Source organism: Chenopodium album, chromosome 17 (assembly GCF_948465745.1).
Source record: "Chenopodium album chromosome 17, dcCheAlbu1.1, whole genome shotgun sequence".
In the NCBI taxonomy this organism is placed as follows: domain Eukaryota; kingdom Viridiplantae; phylum Streptophyta; class Magnoliopsida; order Caryophyllales; family Amaranthaceae; genus Chenopodium; species Chenopodium album.
The window spans coordinates 24,259,521-24,282,509 of NC_137850.1; the positions used below are offsets into that span (position 1 = coordinate 24,259,521).

Here is a 22,989-nt window from a genome sequence, read left to right on the forward strand (position 1 = left end):
CGAGCCTTTCCTTAGCAAGGTAACCTTCCTCCGGGATCTTGATCTTCATGTTTATAAACGACTTGGTTAAGTTATGAAAATTCAACTCCCTTGTCTCGGAAGACATAGTGACAAGCTCCTTAAGACTGTTAAGAAGCATGTCTAGAAGGTATGAGGTGAATCTCCGCTTCCAATCCTCTGGAAGGGAATCCCTCATCAAAAAGTGTGACCTTGTCACAATCCAAGGACCAAGTCTCAAGTGTCTCATCACTCATTATCCCCTTGGAAAAGAAGCTTGGAATGGGAGTGTCAAGAATGCACTCCATGGAACAATTCCGAAGAGTTCTCCGAAGTTCTTCTTCCTACTCCTTAAAATTGGTCAAATTGAGACAAAATGCCAATTTCTCCGGGAGTTTTGGGCACATGTAGTTGTTATCGGTATTATTTGAAGACATGGTTCTAAAATTGAAAGAATTTGGAATGAAAAACCATTCATAATACTTAAATAAGATTGAATCCATGCATATAAATATCAAACTTATTTAAACGTCTTATTCACACATTACATTTGTCCCTATTTGGTGAGAATAAGTCGATTCCAAGATCCAAAGAATCAATGAGTAGTTAAGCATGCTTTGTCTTGTCTTAACACTTATTACTCTATGGTAAGCAACTCTTTGCTAATGGCTCCAAACCACTCTTGGTTAGATAAATCGTCGCATATAATGCTCTCTCAACAATTTATCACCTTTTCCACGACATGTTAGGACTCCATCACTCATATCGTTGATTCTAACCAAAACCAACATGTATGTAATGTCTTGCTTTGGCAGACCCATCAACATACCTTACGTTCCTAGGGAGATAGTGATGCCTAGCTTTGGCATAGCCCATCACTATGCGCATTAGTTCGGTAAGTGTTGTTTTGGAATGGCAAGTTTTACTCAATATTTTAAGGACCTAGGGTTTCTATGTTGGTTGATTTAAGTGAACTTAATTAATTATCACAACATTCGAAATCCTAAACATGCATCCAACATATCATTCAAATATATAAGCATAAATATATATTGAAAACATAAGTAAATGATGCATTTGGCAAGTAGCATGACCCCTTGAGTCTTCAAGTCTTCAAGAGTCTTGATTTTGCAACTTCAAGGCTTCGTCTTCCAAGAAACTCCGTCTTCAAGACATAACCAAAATAATGCAACTACTAGTATCTACGATTAGGAATAATCTAAATATTAAGGTACAAAAATATTCAACGGTTTGCAGACCGTATTTAGATTTACAAAAAATACATGACGGAACGCAGTCCGTATTTTCTATCCTAATCGGACCCCACTAGTGCCATTTTATAAAACCTGTGAGAGAATATACATTCCATTCATCCATTCACTATATGTGAATGGCCCATGCATTTTACAACGAAAAACAAGTAACAATGCATCAACACGTGTAAACTAGTAACTAACTTGGGTGGTTAATCCGATTAATGCGCCTAATTAAAACTAATCAAAGTTGTTAACCGATTATGTGATTAAGCGCAATTAAAATAATGAAGCTCCCACTAAACTCCGCATCCAACTTAATTAATCCGATTAATTAAGCCAGTAAACCCAAAATTTTGCCAAATTAAAATTTTGGAAGTGCCGCTCAAAACCCGAGGCCTAGCCTCCAAAAATTAATTAAAATAAATAAAATTAAGTAAAATAATTAAAATCGGCAAAATCGCAAAACACGTAGCCAACCGCACGCAAGTGGCTCGCTCACCTAGACTAGCTAGGCGCACGCCATTGCTAGCCATGGCTGCCTAGCAGCCCGGACAATGTGGCTTGGTGCCTGCGCCCGCACCACACGAACGCAGCATTGCTAGGCACCAAGCCTAACAACGTTTGCTGCGGGTTGCAAGGTGCGAGGCAGCACGCACTTGGCTGCCTGCCCTTCACACCAAGCTACGGCTGCACCATAGCAGCATGCTCGCACATGATCGCACGCACTTGGTGCTTCCATGAACACACCATCGTGGCACTTGCACGCACCAATGCGCATAGCACGCATCCTTGGAAGCCACATGCGGGCTGCTGTGCAGCCCGGCTAGCCAAGAGATGCTCGTACTCTTGTGCCTCAGTTTGTGTGCAAGTGCCTTGGGATTATTTCCCGATTTTTCGTGTCACATTTATCATTAATTCTAAATTACTTTTAGAATTAATATTTTGAGCAAAATAAATGAAAATAAAACAAGTCCAACTTAATCAATTCATTCAAGTGCACTAACCAAATTAATTCCAAGAACTATTCTTTAAAAAATTTGGTTCAACTTGATGCAACAAAAATGAAGGGCTATTCTCACTATAAATTTAACCAAATAAATTAATCATGAGATTTGAAAAAATAAAAGGGAGTTGGAATAATGAACATAAACATTCACAGAAAAATTCCAAGTTTAATTTGTGAATCCTTGAAAAATTACATCTTCCAATATGAAGATTAATGAAATTTCAATCACAAGTTTGAAACTTTATGATTCCAATCAACTTAATAAATGATTAAATCAAGAAAGTTCAATAAACATATATGGAATTTATTTACACAAAGTTCCAATCACTTAAGATAATTAAAGATTGGATCTTTAGTACTTAAGAGCCTCAAAACACAAACTTTTAATACTTAAAGCAATTTATTTGCAATTATATGAAAATTTGAGCCAACCATTAAGCACCAATTACTACCAAGTAATCTTGCTCAAAAGTGGTCTAATATTGCAGAAGCATAAAGGAAAGAACCAAATGCATAATCACAATTAATATGCCCATTAAGATTCAAGGTTTTAAAAGATTTAAAATATTTTGTCAAAATGAAAAATCCCTCAAAACAGGCATTTCTGGGCAGAATTTGGCTTTTTCGTAACCCTGAAAGATTAAGAATGTTTCAGAATATCGATTTCACCCAAAATTCATTAGTCTTGGGCGAAAATCTGGGTTCTTGAGCCAAAATTCTAAATAAAACGAGATTAAAATTAATAAAATCGAGCTACTAATCTAATTAGCAACAATAACCAAAAATTAAATCCATTTTAAACACCTTGAAAATTTTAGTTACAAAAATAAATGAGCAAGGCTCCGATACCGCTGTTGGGTTTTGGAAAGTCCGACTTTCCGTGGAACAAAACTCGGCCCCAAGACCCACTCACAATTAATATAACTAAAAGACATAAATAACAAGATAGAGTGAAAAGACCATCTTACCCTTGACGCGTGCTTCGCTCGTTCGACGAGCTCTTACTTCGAAAGCCGAGTCTTCCAAGCGCATAGACCTCCAACGATAGTCCACTCGCAACCACGAGCCAAAACGGTCTCTAACTCGGAGTTTAGCCGAGTTCGGACCAAAAACAACTACTCGAGTTTTATGTGAACTTAAAGGTTTATTATGGAGATGCCCTTTTGAGTTCCAACTCAAGTGAAGTTCTCCAATTCACAAGGTGGGTATTTATAGAGAACTTCATATGAGGACTCCACTCTCCCATCAATGTGGGAGAGTTGGTAAAAATCAATTTCCCATTTTATTTTTAAATCAAAAATAAAAGAAAATATCAAAGAAATAATTAATCAACAAGTGGCAACAAGGAGGGAGAGGGTAGGTGAGGACCACAAGGGGAGGAGGCCATTTCCTTCCTCCCCAAGCTTCCCCAAATCGCCACACTCAAGCCCACCCGAAGCCAACCACGCCGCGCCACGTGGCGCCCAGCCTTGTGCACCAAGGCGCGCCCAGCTGGCGGCCTGGTGCGTGGCTGGGCCTGCTGCATGCGCGTTGTGCATGCGGGTTGGTCGAAGCCTCAGCCCAGCAAGCCACACACACTTTGCGGGCTGCTGGCCATGGCCTACTGCTAGCCGTGCTAGCTGCTAGCTGATGTGCGCGCTAGTGCTGCTAGCTGCTGCGCATGCTAGCATGCTTGCTAACATTGCTAGCATTGGTGTGCTAGCACCATTTGTCCCTAGCACTCGGTTCGCTGGGGGCATTCAGATGCTAGGGGTATTTTGGTAATTGTTGATTAATTAATTGATTTTTACCGTCTCGTCTTTTATTCATTCGACTCGACTTGCGACGCTCGGTTTCGACGCTCCTAGCTCGATTTCTGACGTCAATGTTCATAAAACACGAGCGACTCATTAATTCCTTCTGAATTAATTCATCGTGTCGGATCGTTAGTTGCTTGGGTGTGACCCAAAGGGTTCAATCAAGATTAAGCTGTAATATTAATTATAGATTAATATTATTGATCGGAAGCGGCCTCTAACTAGGCATTCCGATCACTTGACATCACTGAATAATTAGCTTTCTAATATTTTCGAACCCTCTGTCGGAATAATACACTTGTTCGAAGGACACCATTCCTATCAATAAAGCGTGGGTCGACTTTTCCAATACTATAATCACAAAAATGATGTTCTATACTAATCCACAACACTAAGTTATTTTTAATATCATACAAAAAATTTCATTGTCTTGCACAACGAGATCCAGCATAGGGTCATTTGTGATGTATGCAAATCGTCAACCGAACTTAGCACAACTAATTTTCAGATCAGAACATTAGAAATTATAAAGGCATCAACCAATAGCTGCTTTCACGGCGGTGGCTAATTTACTAAAATTAAGAACACGAAATTTTTCAAACCAAATCTGAATTCATGGTTTTAATAAATTCAACATCAATAATCCAATACTGAATCCACGTTTAATATCCACATCACCGGCAACCGGATATTTAAACAACATGCAAACACGATAACGGAGAACAACTGACTACGGCTAAAAGTATCCCGGCGAATATTAAAAGACTTTTCGACATATAATAGGGTGGGGATTGGTTTTAGGAAAAAATAACATTTAATTAGTTGGTTGGAAGTTCAAGTTCAGTTTGAAATTTGAATTAAATCCCTTTCAAAATTTTCAGAAAACTTCATTTGATTTTGAATTGAAAAAATTTGGTCCCACAAAAAAAAGGTGTCACTTCACCCAATCACAAAGGAGTGTGCAAAATCCTTTTACACACTGAGTGTAAATGTACTGTCTCCCTTAATTTCCCCTCCTACATTTTTGTGTTCCTAGATTTGCATGTTTATCCCCCCTTGCTTTTTTTTGTTTTTGGAATTTTATTTTTCTTGGTTTAATGATACATGTTATTTAGTACTCCATATGAATATTAACCCCTATCTTCGATATAATTTCTTGTGAAATATTATACAAATTCTGGGAATTTACATGATTACACTAATAAAGAGGATTAAATCAACTCAACAAGAAAAACAAATAATTCAGATTTTTTAAGTACATAATCTTTGAACTATGAATTATTTGTTGTTTTGCTGAAAGATACCATAAAAAAAATCAGAATTATATATAGAGGTAAAAAAAATTTCTCGATTACCCAATCTGTGAAATGTACTTGTTGATAGTTGACGTTTAAGTAATTGCTATTCAGATTTTTTTTTTTTTTTAAATAAAAAAAAAAAGTATTTAATACTTATTAATCTGCTATATTAGGTCTAGATTTATCAATACACTTTTATGTTTTATGTTTTACTCCTAATATTATCGCTTCCTTATTGACATTTTTTTTTTTTTTGTGTGTTTAGAGAGCCACAAAGGCGGATGATGAGAATCAATCCCAAGATCAATTGGAACCGAGAGGGAAACTCTTACCACTTAAGTTATCCCTCACTCTCACTTCCTTATTGACATGCAATCATACAGAGAAAAAAAAAAAAAAAAAAACATTGTTTCGCTTCATTTGTCGTGAATAATTGGTACAAAAATTATGAATCCTTGATGATTGACTTTGAAAATCAACTAAACGTGGTTAATCTTTCACATATTATCATTGAATTATCTTAGTCAAAAGACATTATTGAGTTTATAAAATGGGGTGTTTGTTTTTTTTTTTTTTTAATTGAATTAAATGGGATGATTTCTTCTTTGCTATATGAATTTATTGAGCCAATTAAAGGTGAACCATTTAAAGATTGCTCATATATTACTTTGGCGAGATGGTGCTCATTTCCATTGTCAAGACAAAGTCCATTTAAGTGGCATCAAGATTATTAGTATAAAAGAAATAGAACACTGCCTGTATAGTTCAGGGCACAAGAGGGAAAAGCAGGGAGAATCATAGCATTTCATCATGTCCAGCAGAAATTACGCTGATAAATAGATAGACGAATCTAGAATCATCGTCAGAACTACATACATCACATGTTTCCAGATTATTCACTATGCAATGGTAAGATGTTGCCCTGGCATTAAAGGTTGGTTGTTCAATTAACAGCAGAGACAGTCTGCAGGCTCTTCTGCATTAAAATTTAGGACAAATGTCAATTTTACAGGGATATATCACAAATCACAATTGTAGGCAATGAGATCTGAGATAAACTGAAAAATCCCACATCCATTTCCCTGATCCTTTCATAAGAAATAAGAAAATCAAGAGGAAGCTTAAGGGAGTAAAAGAAAGACCTATGCCTCAGAAGCCCCCGAAGCCTCACATGCCTCTGATTTGTCCAGCTCTGAACTCAGAATACGGTGGAGTAGTATATCAACTCTTTGGCTTCGTGATTTATGACTGTACCAAATCAAACAAATAAAATTATTTTATAATTACGCATTCTGTCTGCTTCTGAAATAGAAGAGTTTTCAATAGGCTATTCGTAGATACATACCCAGTATATCGACGATGATATTTTTTTCTATTGTCCTGAAACAATAATAAAACAATGATAGTTAGCGTCAACTAATAAATAACATTCTAGAGCAAGGTGCAAACTCAAGGTTAAATCAAGCAGCAGCTTAATAAGTTAATAGTACCATGGTTCTGGACAGCATATAAGTAATCATTTAGGCAATAAGAACAGCTAGGAAATGGGAATTGCCTTCAAATTTTCCACCCGTAATCACCAACCAAAGTTAAGAATATGTATAATGTACCACAAATTCAGTAATTTTACAGATGTTATCAACAGTTACCAGCTAAAAGAGCAAGGTAACACTTTCATCCGATGTAGTCGCAAACTAGTGGTCACTATGCAATCAACTCAAGGACAAAGATCAGCAAGAGATCAACATAATCGCCAACTTTTGATTACACATGCAAGGCATGGCGATATAAAGGCAAGTCTGGAACAATACTTAAAAGCTAGTTACAAAGGACTTTGGTAAGATCCCAATAATGAAGTTTGCATGTATGGTGTAATAAGGTATTGAGTTAAGCCTTCGTCAAGAGTCCAAAATTGAGAACTATTGTTGAGAGTAAGTAACCTTTTCAATATGGAAGATTATAGTTGCTTGATCAAGTTGATTCTACAATACGTAGTATATCCCTATCTTTTCTGCTTTGATTTTCCTAAACTTGGATCCCATGCTCTAAGTTAGTACATAATCCTAATCATTATAACTAAAAATATTTCTTGTTTATAGTCCAGAAGAATAGTTCAGTTCGAAAATAAAGATTTATGCTCTATGTAATTTTCAACATTACAACCATCCTAGAAACAAAATATGACATGCCAAAACCCTAGAGCACTTCAAAAGTTCAAATTCAAAATTCAGTTTTTCACCAACAAAATGAAAATAGATAGAAAACCGATACTTAAATTGAATATTTCATTTGAACGCAAGTCGTAAAAACAATGTGCAGCCTTAGCTCTTAAAGTTGTTGCTACATCAAAAATAAGACACCACTAATGTGGCTAAAGCACTACCTTTGACAGCAGAATTTAGACTCAGACAAGGGCAACAACAATAAGGAACTTTGAGGTATCCTTTAACAAGTACTGCCTCTGTTTCATGATCATGGTAACACTTTCTATATGGGTGTTTAAAAGTAATGGTTACCTAATTCTTTATTTCATTCTACTTTTGGGTGGATGACCGACCTTTTCAAATGCATTTATATTCTAATAATTCTCAAATTACTTGCAACATTCCACTAAACCTATTTTAAATTTTTTAATTGTTCTTTTTCTTCAACATTCCACTAAATCTATTTTTACACTTCTTTTCGTACAACATTCAATTTTCACCAAAGCCTATACTTTTCTCATACATTCTAATCATTTCGCCTAATTATTCACAACATGATGTGTAACTATTATAACAAAAACGAGTATATTTAACCAGCTCATACAGTGATGTACTTCAACAAATATAAATTCTAATCAATTATTAGCTTCTTATCCATGTTATATAGACACAAAAAGTAGAATGTGTCACAATAAGAAAGAAGTTCAAAGGATAAGTTAGTTCGTGAATGACACTGACCTTTCTTGCTTCAGGTTCTTCTTCTGACTCCTCAAGCTCCAATTCTGAGAAGAATGCTTCCAACACAAAAGCAATGATCTGAAACCATAATCAGATAACATTTTTCATTAGTTTAGTCACAATATAAAATACCGAGAAATGTTACCAATGATAGGAAAGAATAAAATTCTAGGACACTGAGCAATATTTAGTTCATAAAATAAACATTGGACTTAACTTCTTTATATTCTAAGAAAATTAAAATCAAGGTCTACTGCATATGCAATACTATTTCTGCTCTTAAAGGCTCTATAAGGTTATAATTTGCACACAATCCAAAGATAGAGAGACTGTTATTTGTGGGGGGTGGGGGGGGGGGGGGGCGGGGGGGGAGGACATGTGGGCAAAGTAAGTTGGCCAAAATTTGAACCTTCTGTTCAAGGTAAGGGGTAATTGGGCAACAATGTCACAAATTCGTAACCAATGGAATAAAGTAACAGCGTAGAGAACAAAAAAGAACAGGCAAATATGGAAAATATAAAAAACATCAAGGAACGGAGGTCTTTTGACAACAACCAACCTGTGTTTTTAGAACATGGACAAAAAGCTTGGAATGCTCAAGTAATTTAGAACACAGGCCTTCATTTTATATTGTTATTGATAATTTTCTCTCGAAATAAATGCCCTTCCTAGTTTCCTACACTTGTTATCTTCTTTCTTAGAGCCAAATAAAAATCCAACATCCTTCAATTCTTTTAAAGTCAATTTCTCATAAATTCTCTGCCTCTCAAGTAAAACTATTTCCAATACAATGAGATCATTAAAAAAAGAAAATTGCAAAAAATACCTCGAAATGATTTAAATGAAGTTCCCCGGAGTTTATTCTCCAAGAGTATTAAAGTAGGAATTAGTCTGATAAAGTACAATGAATAAATAAAAATCAACAAATCCATTCAATAAAAGTTCCCAATTTTTATATTATCTTACGACGTGACAATCAAATTTCGATATTTTTAGAATAAAACCCCAATATGTGCTTGAGTTCAGATTCAAATTTTGATTCAATTCCATTATCAATTAAATAAGGAATAAGTCTATTTTTTATTTATTTTTGGTTCTAAAACTTGCAGTTCTAATAGTCGACTCGGTTCTTTCAAACTGTTTTTCATTATTAAGAAAAGGTAACAAAGATAAAATACGAGCTTGTTTTATAGCACTAGTAATTAATCGTTGTTGTTTCAAGGTCAATCTATTCACCCGCCTAGATAAAAAATTTCCATGTTCACTAATAAATCGACTAATTTTTCCTTGTTCACTAGTTTGTGAAAGCTGATGTAGAACATCAATGTTAAAATCAAGAGTAAGAGGAAACTGAACTTAGTCTTTGTTGGAGAGAAGCATGTGTTGCACGGGAAAGACAGGGATTGACGACTTCAGTTAATTGTAAACAATTAAAAAAAACGTAAATAACACAACTGTAGAGAGTGAAAAGTAATGGGGCAGAGTGACGTAAGGCATCAGAACAAATTAGCTGCAAGATGTTATGAATCGCGAAAAAATGGCTACAAAAACTCCATATGAGTTATTCTTGAAAGGCTGAGATAAAACCAGAGGTGTAGTAAATACTCCATATGAGTTATTCTTGAGACGCTGAGATAAAACCAGAGGTGTAATAAACAATCAATCAACCAAAGCCTTAATCCCATAAGTGGGGTTGGCTACATGAACCAAAAGTGATTTTCCGTATAGTTATCCACAAAATCTTTCAGGTGTAATAAATAAGTTTGTACCAAATTGCACATGTTGATCAATGTTCTTAAATCAAAGGAGATGCTAAGTATACTTCAAAAAAGAGCTGAGGCTAGTGCTTACTAAATGTAAAATAAGCAACACTGCAGAGAGAGGTAAAAACTAACCAAAAGAACAAAAATAAAAACGACTTACCAAGTTCAAGATAAGCATCACCGTGATGAGGTAAAAACTAACAAAGTACATCAGGCTCCATGAAGTTCTTGTCAAGTCCCAGTATGTCTGAGGAAAAAAAAAACACAATTCCCTTTACTAATAAGTATGTTGCAGTTTTTGTTGCTCATGCAATGTTAATATGCATGGTACATCAATGAATGAGTATCCTAGATTTATCGTAATCTACCATATAACCTTCCAACACTTTGAAAGACAAAGTAAAAAAGTGTCATAGGGCTAATCAACATCTAATCAGTATTTCAGTATTATCTGTAGAAGACAAAAAAAAATTACATTACAAACATAGCTCATTAAAAAATCCCGCCATTCTTATGATAGAGCTAAGGGGAACATAATTAAGCTACAGCAGCAGCAACAACATATTTAAGTAGCCTAGTGTGGGTGACAACTTACAACAATACATGCTGAGTACATAACCTCATTTATTGCATCAACAATGCAACTTTACATAAGTGCACGATTATAGTGTTTTGATAGTATTTCTTATTGTACTAAACTGTAAGAAATATTGCAGCACACCCATTTAATCCCAATTTCAGTTGGGCGATCCATGTGGGAGAAAACTCACTTGCTGTTTGTCCACGAGGCCATGGGCAGTTGTCATATGAAATATTATCTTTACAATGCCCTTGATAAGTGTTTGTTCATTCAAACTAGAATATGTGAAAGTTTAAGGTGCCCTGATTCCCTAAGGGCTTTTTCTTCATAGAAAATCAATAGGCATTTACTTTTTCATTGTTGCATTGATTGGCTCAATGGCCTTAAATATGGAGTTTATGATGCGGATTTTAATCCGAATTAGCAAGCAACTCTATGAATTATATTGATGAATTCAATGAGCTTTGTGACTAAAGTTTAAAGAATAAAACTCTAATTACCGCAAGAATAAAGGGTCTCTTACTAGTCGCAACTAAAAGATGATCACGAGTTGCAACAATTTTTTTTATTATCATTCAAACAAATTATTACATAAGAAAACAATTAAGTTTCCTACAATAAATAAAATTTATCCTAAAACAAAGTCATACATGTGCTTGAAACAAGAAAAATTCAATCAAGTGAATGGTATAATGAGTGAGCAACCATGGTTTCTCTTAGATTATAAATTAAGACTAGATTCGACTTAACACATTTTTACCATTCACTTGAGTGGGTTTTCAGTTTATAGGTACAGCATATCATTCACGATCCAAATTAGAATATAATATCATTCAATTAATTCGTATCAGAGGATTTTTGTAAGGAGAGAGGCATTAAGGCAAGATTGAAGCTATAAGTTTGGAGTTGTTTGTCTGAACTCTGAAATCAGCTTTTTTGGAAAGTTAATGGCAATATATTCGGTGAATATTGGAGCTTAGGTGCAATCTGGCTAGATATTAATTAAATTTATCACTTTCCAACAAGAGCAAAGAATAATCACCTTGTCTATTTCTTGCTTCAACTAGTGCAATAACATTATATGAACTTTAGGCTACTAGAATATGACACCAGATTTGGTGGGGTCCTTGCAAACACTGGTAATTTGATTCACAACTTACCCTCTTGGCAACAAATTAATATCATGGCAAGTCTTCTGCAAGTGACAAGAATTCTAAATTCGGGAAAGGGGGTGGGGGTGGAGAAGAAAAGCATTTGGCATACTTCCAAAAGTTGCAGATAAATATCAGATTCTTTATTGAAATAGATCTAGAGTGCCATCTCAGTTTAAGTTTATCACCATGACAGTCAAGGATCATCCAGAAGACATATAAATGCACCACAAATGGACAGTTACGCTACACTATTGAAAATTGAGAATTAAGGAACTCAGGTAAGCCTTAATTCTTTAACAAAACATGGAAGACAAAAGAAGTGATACCTGCATCCAGGCTTGCCAGTTCCCCATTACTACTAAATTGAACGTTGTCACCATAGCATTTGGATAGTCATTAAAGTTGAAGAGCAAATAACTGTTGTAGTTAAGAAAATCAATGCATAAAAAGTCTGAATAAAGATTTAGGCAAGGAAAATAGAAGATGACTAGTTCCTGTCCCATTAACATTGAGAATCACACAACTTTCAAACAGGTGACCAAAGTTTTGCACAAATTATGGGAAAAGGATACTCGTTTTCAGCAAGATCAGATCCTTCTAGTAAAGCATTCCCTGCGTTAACAATCCCGCCAAAAACCTGTCAAACAAGAAAGAGTATGAGATTATGTAAGGGAACCAACAGAAGATGCTGCACTGGGATATACTGAGGCAAATTTAGCACAAAAAAAAAAAAAAAAAAAAAAAAAAAAAGAGAGGAAAACCATTGGAAGAAAACAGCAGGAAAAAAGGACAAAACAATATTCTACAGGACATGCAGAATTTGCTGATTTCCAGTACAGAAAAAAAAAAGGTAGCTTTTATATAGTACTTGTAAGGAAAAGGTTATTTATGAAGCTATAACAATATTCCTTATAAAGAACGAGGAATACCTGTATTGGCAAAGATTCTAAAATACCATTCGTGGATAATAGAATAATACTTTATGCAATAATAACTCACACTCTCTAACGTATCTTTTACATTTCAGAACCTAATAGCCAATTTAAATATAAATTAAATTATTAATACTTCAAAACTGATATTGTAGAGAGATGGAAATTACAAACATTAGATGGATCAGAAGACATGAAATTTCAGAAGACATGAAATTGAAGTAGACAGAATTACACACCTGAACACCAAGAGAGCTATAGATGCACATGACGCAAAAAACAGTCCCCAGATATGGCATCAAGCTTGGAATCAAAGTCAAAAATGTTGCTACAAAGGCCCGATAACGTTTGACTCGCATCGACAGTCTTACTAAACGTAAAACTCTAGCAAGGATAAGATAACGAATCCTGTTTATATATTAGGAAGAAAACAATGATCCATCAAAAATCAATATTGTGAAAAAACTTTATAGCAAGGAAGATAACAATAACTTCACATAGGAAAGGGAACAAAAAGATCAGGAACAATAAAAAGGGATCCTACACTTCTTTCAGCTAGAAATGGACTACCCAGTTCACCACACATACATCTATTATATCTAAAATGATCATCAAATTGAATAAAACCATACATACTGGTATGTAACATATATACTGCCCCATCAGATACTCATAATTATAGTTAAACCCCACTCATCTAGTCATCTAAAGGTCAAAAGATCAGCCCCACATCTTAAGCACTTACTGTGTAAAATAAACAGTGATGAATTTGAAAATAAAAAGAAAGTGGTACTAGTAAATTAAATTCTAAAATAAAAGAAACCCAAGTGTCTCCTGGTAGAGCATAGCATACGAAGATTACATAGATTATTGTGTTAGAATAATGTCCTTCAATCAAGGTGATAAATAGTTTGAAGGTTCAATCACAGACAGTTAATTTATGTCAAGTGATTGAAATATTTAGTTACAAACCATTCCGCAAGTACTTTACGACACACTCCTAGCTGAATCTATTGGGTCACACACAATAGCAAAGAACGAATCAAGTGTACAGGTGGATTAAAAGCCCAATAGTCACACACCAAAATAAAGAGAACTAGGGAAATGTGCATGGTCTTCAGTGGCGGATCTAGAATGGATTCAGTTGGTTCAGCTAAACCCATATCGGATCTGGAAAAAAAACTGATCAGTTTCTTTAATTATTAAAACACTGAAACTATTTAAGTAAAATATGTTAGCTATTGAAGCAGCGCAGCAGTAGGAGCTTGACTTACCTAACTCATAGGTCGTGGGTTCGAATATGCCAAGCTCTGTTTTTTGGTTTTTTTTTTTTTTAACGTGTCTATTTTCTTTTTTTCTTTTGCTTACCAGTATACCCAATCACCTATTTACCCCAAAAATGTTAATCCTTTGAAGATCAACCACATTCAAACAGATTCCATTCCTAATTCCCCCTTTCTCTAATTTATTCTTAAAAATTATAACTTCTAGTCCATGTCACATCAGGTTCAATTGTATTTCTTTCGTAAGTTGTATTTTTTTTTTTACATGTGCACACCCAAATTATTATTTAGAGGTTGTAGTTTGGATTATGCCCTTGTAGTAGATTTTACTACTGTAGATGTGTTTAGTGACTCCAAACCCATAACGAACAATTTCTAGAACTGCCACTAATGATCTTGGAATTTGTGTGGCTGTGTGCATGATTTCCCTAAGGTGGTTATCTAGGGTTTTGAATCTAACCTGAGGCTTCCTGGTGAAAACATACATTTGCATTCAATTTCCTATCAAGGCAAGAACCCTAAAGCTAAACTCCACAAGTAGATTGTATATTGTTCTTCGTCATTCTAAGCTAGCAAACTCAACAACGATTCAATATGTGTCATGTAAATATCAATAGAAGGACAACATTTGACGTCCTCACACTGCAATTGATTGGATCAGCAAGGAAGAATACACTACAAAGGTATAATCAATTTTTATAAATCCACGATCAATACGTATAGATCCTTCGATGTTATTTCCCCGCAAAATCGTATATTTATTATAAAAATCCCAACACGTTGAACCAATGACCTTAAAACAAGATACATAGAGCATCCAGCCTGATTAGATAATATGAGAAGTATAACACATAGATTTGTAAAAAATATTTTAATGAAAGATAAGCATAGTGAAACTACCATGTTCCAAACTCCAATGTACTAGGGCTAATATTATGCAGAATAATGTATTCACAATCTGGAAACTTTTAATGTTACCATTCTCCATTGGATAGAAAGCTTTGGCCTTCTGGTGTAGCAAGGGTCACTGTTTCGCCAACAACTGCAAACGTTTTAAAAAGATTCAGGTGAAGGGAAGCAGAGTGCTTGAATAAGTTGATCAATTAAAAGATCATATCTTTAAGTAACTTTCATTCAGAAGAAAAATGTCACAGCACAATATTTCCTCTTTAGACTGCCCAAAATACAATATAGATGCTTCAGCTGTGTTCAGTTGTACGAGTCAGGAATGTAAAACATGTTTGTTCAGCATGCCAATTTTCCGAATCTATCTGTCAGAATACATGTTAGGCATCAACAGCCATCAAGTCACTGAAGTTCTACAGCTTATTTGATAACCATACCACTAGTGCAGAAGTGACCTTGAGATATGCAATTAAAACTTTGGCAGATTCTCCTACTAAGGGTTAGGGGTAGGGTCAGGGTGGAAGGTACCCAAATGCAATGACAGATAAATCATGATAGATAAAGAAATAAATTAAATGTGAAGCAAAACAAGTTTGATCATCATAAGATTACCTATTACACAAGTTATGAAAAAATCAAAGCGGTTTTGTCCATCCCTCCAATAATTCACAAAACCATGTGCATATATCTTCAAACCCATTTCAAGCACATATATCCAGCCTGTTACCAAAAAAAGGGGGTTTTACCAATTATTTAGGAAACCATCATAAAGGTAGACAGTTTGCAGTTTAGATAAACATATATGGATGAATAGAAACGGTTATGATAGATGATCAATTAAGTAATAGTATATCTGTATATGTATAAGTGAGCTATATAATATGTGCATAGTTTACAGTTGTCATTTATCCCTTAATTACAGCCTTTTAAGAGTAGAATAACAAAACTTATGAGCACAGAAAACAAGAGCAAGATGTATGATAAAATACTGGGTTAAAGAGAGGATGAGACTAGTTAGTGTTCTTTTCACTTGAATCTCACTTATCAAATTGGCATTGAACTTGTCTAATCTTGTTTAAAATGAACTTATTAACCCTTACTTTATCTTTTTGGACCTTCTTATTAGATCTTATTGGTATTTATTTTAGCTCTTATCTTTTGTGAATATATCTACCCTTATCTTACTTGTAATTATCAGACCTTATTTATCTAATCTAAACTTATATGAACTTAATAGCCCTTATCTTATCTTACCTGGATTTATTAGGCTTAAAACAAATCTATGTAGCTACCGTTTTCCTTAAAGTGGGTGGGCTAACTTAGTGAAAATAAGGTGAGGAGAGCAGAGCCTAAATGTGGTAAAAGAGAAATAGTAAGAAAAAAAAAAATATATATATATATATATATATATATATAGTCTACATTAGTGTCTTCAACTCATAATAGAAGTATCAAGAATCTTTTGGAGGACTTATTCTTTCAATTTATTTAGAAGACTATCTTGTGTGTTGAAGCAGTCTCTCTACTGAAATAACATTGCATACATTTGTACCTCCATCCATACTGCCTGGTGACAGCTTGAAAGCATATTGGTGCAAAAAGTCTTAACATATTTGTAATCCTATAGACAGATTTTAGGTTTTAGTAAAGGTTTAGTAAGGAATGATACTCCTATGTCTACTTATCAATCTCTAACTTCTCTAACTTCACTGATTTCCAATGCAATAAGCCTGTAATTCATAATATAAAATGACATGTTCAACAGAAGCTACACTGCAAAAATTTACTTGAACATTTGGCACAACAATTTCACATAGGATCCAAATTAAACGTAATTCGTTTAGGATGTTCTAAGTCCATACCAAACACAAATTCTACCACTTGCCAGAGTTGCTGAGCTGAACTATCAGCTATGTCAAGCTGCACAGTTACCATCATAAATGCATTATAAACTCAAAGCATCACCAATAAAAATCAAAGTTAAAAAGAAATCATAAAGGCATGAAAGTGCTTCAGCTTCAGGAATTATTTTTACCGTGGTTTCAATGATAACTGCTATCAAATTTATCACAAGGATGATAACAACAATGTTTGCAAAAGTATCACTCCGAATAAAGGTCTTCAACTTTTCAGAGAAAGGAGAGTAGTAAATTGACGGCATTGCCTCAAAACACGATGGCTGCATGAAAAGGTAATATAGCATATGACCAGAAAAATAGTGAGTTGCTCATATAAGAATACAATATTATAATTTGGCCAAAGGTCGAACAAACTTACACAATCTTCCTTTGCAAACTTTGTTGCAATGGCATGACATAGATCGTCAAATTCTTCTTCATTAATCTGCTCAAGAATAGGAATAAAGTAAACAAGTTACTGTAAAGAACAAATTTCCATCACAACTGTTATTAATGAAATCTATCATAGCATGTAGAGCAACTTAAAATGATAATTTAGTACCATAAAAAACAACCTTAAAATCATGACTATCATCCAACTCGTCAAATATCAGTTCAAAGTCTTCTTTTGATATTTTTGGCAGCGACCTGAAAACAGCACAAATTTACACAGGATTTATCACACAGCAGAATCAAGAAAACGGGTTAAGACTCTTAAGATTTATGCCAAAGTAATGTGTATTGATTCCTAAGATACAGTATGTTGACTCCAGATCAATAAGAACACAGCATGATCAAAAAAAGTGCTGAAAAGTAGGACCAAATTCTTAAACTGACGAAATCAAGAAGAAAGAGAAATAAGCAAAGTTGAGATTGATTACAACTAGACGCGATGCAGAATCTCCAACACGGTGCTTAAGTACAGAATTACATCCTTTTTCAATCATCAATATGTAAATATCTTTGAAAAATCTATAGCATTAGATGCAAAACAAAAAGAAAGAAAAGGAAAAAGACCAACATTTTCTATATTCTGAGGAGTAATTTAGTCATAGAATAAAATTCCAAGTCATTTGATGATAATTAATCTCAATTATCTCTAACTGACTATTTTCATTCCAGGGACAATGCATCCGCTCCACAAAAGCTTCCAATCACTTAGGTCGTTATTCTTCCCTATAGATGGCCAAAACTATTATTGGGTTTTATATATAAACTCAAGCACTTAATCCATCCTTAATTTCTGTTCCTCTTTGATCATTTAGCATTTGAACAACAACTTTTTATTTAATCTAGCACATGGCGCCTAAAAGTTTGAATGGCCCTATATTAATCTTTGTTTTACTTGTATATTTTTATTCTTACTTCCTTATTAGGGTTTTCCCAAGAATTATTATTTTTTCTTTTTTGGCAAATCTTTTCACTTTGGGAATTTTTACCCACACTCCCTTTGACACCCATTTTTTGTAAAATTCAACACTGATAGGAGAGAGCTATGTTACTTTAACTCTTCATTTTATCTCAAGTACCTGTGTCAGATCCTCAACATTTAGACATGAGTATGAAATTTAGTTTAGATCAAAATCACATAATTTTCTCACAAAATAGCCGAGTCGAACACTTGGACACGTACCCGTGTTGTGTCTGAGTCTGAGTAACATAGGGAGTGATAGTGTTTATAAATAGAAAATTTTGTTAGAACTAATCTTTTAAGTAGCTCTCTAGTGAAAAATGTCCTTCCATAAAAAAGGGTGAAAATTAGGACCTTAAATAAAAAAAAATTATTGTAAAGGGGGATATGACAATATCTCTAGTGTTGACTTGTTTTACATATTTTTACTTTGTTTTCTGCCCTTTCTCCTCCTCAACCATCACGCCAACTAGCCCACCGCTAGCTATCCTCCCCCGCCACACCAAATCCCCTACTTCCTCTTCCTCGCCTTAACTCTCACACCCCAAATCTCATTCTTTCCTTTATCACCGGAAACAACTGCTAATCGCCCCATCCCACCTACTACAAGCCATCACCATCCCCGCTAGATACTGCCCATAGACTCCTCTCTTTTCTCACGTATTTTTTTCTCTCTCTTTCAACTCTACCTCTATCCTCTCTTCAAACCCACAATTGTAGCCACATTGTGCTATCTACTAGCGACCCGCTCCTGCCCAGCTTCCACCCACACAACTCTCTCATTCACTCACCCCTTTATCCCCAACTGATTGTGGTTTTAATCTTATTCACATATTTGTGATGAACCTACTTGATCCGCCAAGTCAACAGCCACCTACTCAAGTGTATACAAGGAGGAAACACTATGGAAAAGGAGACAAACAGCAGAACAGTCAGCAGCAGGGTGAAAGGTCGTTAGAGGAAGGAGACAATGAAGTTTAATAAATCACTTGGTGGAGTGGCTACACACAAGAGCAGACTGATTCTCTGATTTCAGTAGAAGACATATAGCAATTAAGACTAGGATGCTTTTTGAGTAGTGTTTGTAATATATAATGAAAGGGAATGGTGGGAGGAGGGTATGTGAATTTTGTGAGGAGAAAACTTGAGAGAGTAGCTTCCTAAAGCGGCTATTTGGAGATCAATAGCCTCAAGCTATTACTTTTGTAACCATTGCCATTTTCAATTAAAATGAATTAAGCTTCCTGCTATCTTACTTCGGAATTCTTTATCAACTTTCTGTCGACTATTGAATCCATTACAATTATTCATGTAGCTCATGATAGAAAAGAAGGGTTTAATTTATTCAATAGATTTTACGGTAGGCCAGTGACAGCCAGTATAAAACTTCGTCACATCCCATGACATGAGCCAAACAGATATTTTCGTGGGGGCGTTCCCTACTCAGCGACGCGCTGCACTTCCTAGACCCGGGTGTAGTGATAAGTATGCAAGGGTTGCTAGGTCGTCGCCCAGAAGCGACGCGCCACATTGCCCGAGTGTGGTGTCAAATGAGCAAGGGCGTGCCATTGGGGCGTTCCCTACTGAGCGACGCGCTGCACTTCCCAGACCCGGGTGCAGTGATAAGTATGTAAGGGTTGCTAGGTCGTCGCCCAGAAGCGACGCGCCATATTGCCCAATTGTGGTGTCAAATAATCAAGGACTTGGAGTTGGGATCAGGAGGGAGCGTGGGAGAAAAGAATTTAGTTTGCGGATTGGTTCTTGGAATGTGGGGTCTCTTACGGGAAAATCAGCAGAATTGGTAGAAGTAATGAAAAGACGACGCGTGAACATCATGTGCCTCCAAGAGACAAGATGGACAGGAGAAGGAGCTCGAGGCTTGGTTTTGGGGTATAAGGTATGGTATGTTGGGCAAGAAACGAGCCACAGAACAAGGAATGGTGGAGCTAGGAACGGAGTTGGTGTGGTTCTCGATGAGAGGTTGGCAAAAGAGGTGATCGAGGTCTATCGGAAGAACGATAGGTTGATAAGGCTGAAGTTGCTATGTGGCAAGGAGATTGTGAATGTTATCAGTGCTTATGCTCCCCAAGTGGGTTTAGATGCAGAAGAGAAACGACAATTTTGGGAGGACCTAGACGAGGTGGTGCAGGGTGTCCACCACTCAGAGAAGTTATATATTGGAGGGGATCTAAATGGGCACGTTGGGGCGAGCCGAGATGGCTATGAGAGTGTCCATGGAGGCTTTGGGTATGGGCAGAGGGACGCCGGTGGTGAAGCTATTATGGATTTTGCCCAATCATATGATTTAATTTTGGCTAATACTTGGTTTAAGAAGAGGGATTCACACTTGATAACTTTTCGGAATGGAGCAAATGCAACTCAAATAGACTTCCTGCTCACAAGGAGCATAGATAGCCAAAGTTGCATAAACTGTAAGGTTATCCCAGGGGAGAGTGTGGTCACCCAACACCGGCTATTGGTAATGACTATTCGTCTGAAAGAGAAGGCGAAGAAAAAAGTTAGACAAGAAGAACCAAGGATAAGATGGTGGACCCTAAGGGATGCAAAAGCTAAGGTTTTTACAGAAAAGGTAATTGAAGAAGCGGATTGGGATGGAGAGGTGGATCCGGACATGACCTGGTTACGAATGAAGAACTGTTTCCTAAGAGTGGCCAAAGAGGTCTTAGGGGAAGTAAGGGGAAGAACTTCGGTACAGAGAGATACTTCGTGGTGGACTGAAGAGGTGAAAGCAGTAATTAAGCAAAAAAGGGAATGCTATCAAGCCTTAGGAAAATGTAGGAGTGATGAAACCTTTGCAGCGTATAAGGAGGCTAAGAGTAAGGCAAAGGCAGCTGTTCGCCAAGCAAAAGAAAAGGCATATCAGGAGGTTTATGAAAAGCTTGATTCCAAGGAGGGAGAAAGGATCATTTATAAGATGGCAAAGAGAAGACAAGAGGCAAGGAAGGATATTGGCATGGTGAAGTGTGTCAAAGATAAGAACCAAATGGTCCTAGTGCAAGAGGAGGGCATCAAGGACAGGTGGAAGGGGTACTTCGATGAATTATTTAATGGAAGTAATGGAGTTGTGATAGGAGATACCTCTATGAGTGATGAAGAAATCAACATGGAGTATGTGCGAAGGATTAGGAGAGTAGAGGTGGAGATTGCACTGAGGAAGATGAAACCTAAGAAGGCGGTTGGCCCTGATGGGGTACCGATAGAGGTGTGGAGGTGTTTGGGTAAGATTGGTATTGATTGGTTAACAAACCTTTTCAACAAGATATGGACGGCTACAAGGATCCCACAAGATTGGAGGAAGAGCACCTTGGTCCCGGTTTATAAAAACAAAGGAGACGCTCAAGATTGTTCTAACTATCGAGGAATTAAGCTTATGAGCCATACTATGAAGTTGTGGGAAAGGGTGATTGAACAAAGGTTGAGGGCATGCACAAGCATTTCAGATAACCAATTTGGTTTTATGCCTGGGAGATCTACTATGGAGGCAATCCATTTGATAAGACAAATGATGGAGTTTTATAGGGTAAAGAAGAAAGATCTTCATATGGTCTTTATTGATTTAGAGAAGGCATATGACAAGGTGCCAAGAGAGATACTTTGGTGGGCAATGTTGAAGAAAGGTATCCCACGAAGGTATGTAGACCTAGTTAAGGATATGTATCGGGATGTGTCAACAAATGTGAGGACATGCGGAGGGTTGACAAAAGATTTCCCTATTACAATCGGATTGCATCAAGGGTCTGCATTAAGCCCTTTTCTTTTTGCAACGGTTCTAGACGAATTAACTAGACCAATTCAAGATGAGGGTCCATGGTGTATGCTGTTCGCAGATGATATCGTTTTGGTGGATGAGACTAAGGATGGGGTTAATGTCAAGTTGGAGCAATGGAGGCAAAGGTTGGAATCTAGAGGGTTTAAGCTAAGTCGGAGTAAGACTGAATATTTGGTATGTCGTTTTGGCACTCAGAGGGGGACAAGCAATGAAGTGGTGAGTTTGGATGGAAAGGATTTGACCATGAGTGAATGTTTTAAGTACCTAGGGTCGATCATCCAGAAGAATGGTGACATTGATCAAGACGTGACCCACAGGATTAAGTCAGGGTGGCTTAAATGGAGAGCGGCCACGGGAGTGCTATGCGACCGCAGCATTCCCTTAAAGTTGAAGGGAAAATTCTACAGGACTGCCATAAGACCAGTGTTGCTCTATGGTACAGAATGTTGGGCTTCTAAGAAAGAGCATATTAAAAAGATGGAGGTTACGGAAATGCGCATGTTAAGGTGGATGTGTGGAAACACTTTAAGAGATAGAATCAGAAATGAGGTTATTCGCAAGAAAGTAGGTGTGGCGGGCATTGTAGATAAATTAAGGGAAAATCGTCTGCGTTGGTTTGGACATGTAAGACGGAGACCCGAGGGTGCACCGGTGCGAAGAGTGGAAGAGTGGGACCATGGAGGGATTAAACGAGGAAGAGGGAGACCAAAGATGACTTGGTTGGAAGGAGTGAGGAAGGATATGAAGTGCATGGATTTACGTGAGGATGAAGTTTTGGATCGTAAGGGATGGAGGAGAAAGATTTATGTTGATGACTACACGGAATAATCAAATTTGGTTCATGTTAGCCGACCCCACTTTTGGGATTAAGGCTTTGATTGATTGATTGATTGAGGTTCAATGGTGCGATGGAAGAAATTGGAAGAGATAACGTTGAAAGAGGATACATATGGTGATGGTGGAGGGAAAGTGGTGTG

General features: G+C 36.3%; 1 protein-coding gene across 1 annotated transcript in view; it reads right to left on the reverse strand.

The window, feature by feature from the left end:
* Positions 1–6,069: 6,069 nt before the first annotated feature.
* Positions 6,070–22,989, reverse strand: part of LOC145587698 (two pore calcium channel protein 1B-like) — a 32,524-nt gene continuing 15,604 nt past the window's right edge. Inside the window, exons 11-24 of the mRNA XM_081644396.1 lie at positions 17,387–17,459; positions 17,191–17,256; positions 16,949–17,092; positions 16,776–16,833; positions 15,526–15,633; positions 14,986–15,049; positions 12,964–13,132; positions 12,365–12,429; positions 12,119–12,209; positions 10,219–10,305; positions 8,296–8,373; positions 6,699–6,733; positions 6,496–6,601; positions 6,070–6,329 (exon numbers count right to left, since the gene is read on the reverse strand). Of these exons, the coding sequence (XP_081500522.1) occupies positions 6,496–6,601; positions 6,699–6,733; positions 8,296–8,373; positions 10,219–10,305; positions 12,119–12,209; positions 12,365–12,429; positions 12,964–13,132; positions 14,986–15,049; positions 15,526–15,633; positions 16,776–16,833; positions 16,949–17,092; positions 17,191–17,256; positions 17,387–17,459 (1,144 nt within the window). The 3' untranslated portion in view covers positions 6,070–6,329. The remainder of the gene's footprint in view (positions 6,330–6,495; positions 6,602–6,698; positions 6,734–8,295; positions 8,374–10,218; positions 10,306–12,118; positions 12,210–12,364; positions 12,430–12,963; positions 13,133–14,985; positions 15,050–15,525; positions 15,634–16,775; positions 16,834–16,948; positions 17,093–17,190; positions 17,257–17,386; positions 17,460–22,989) is intronic.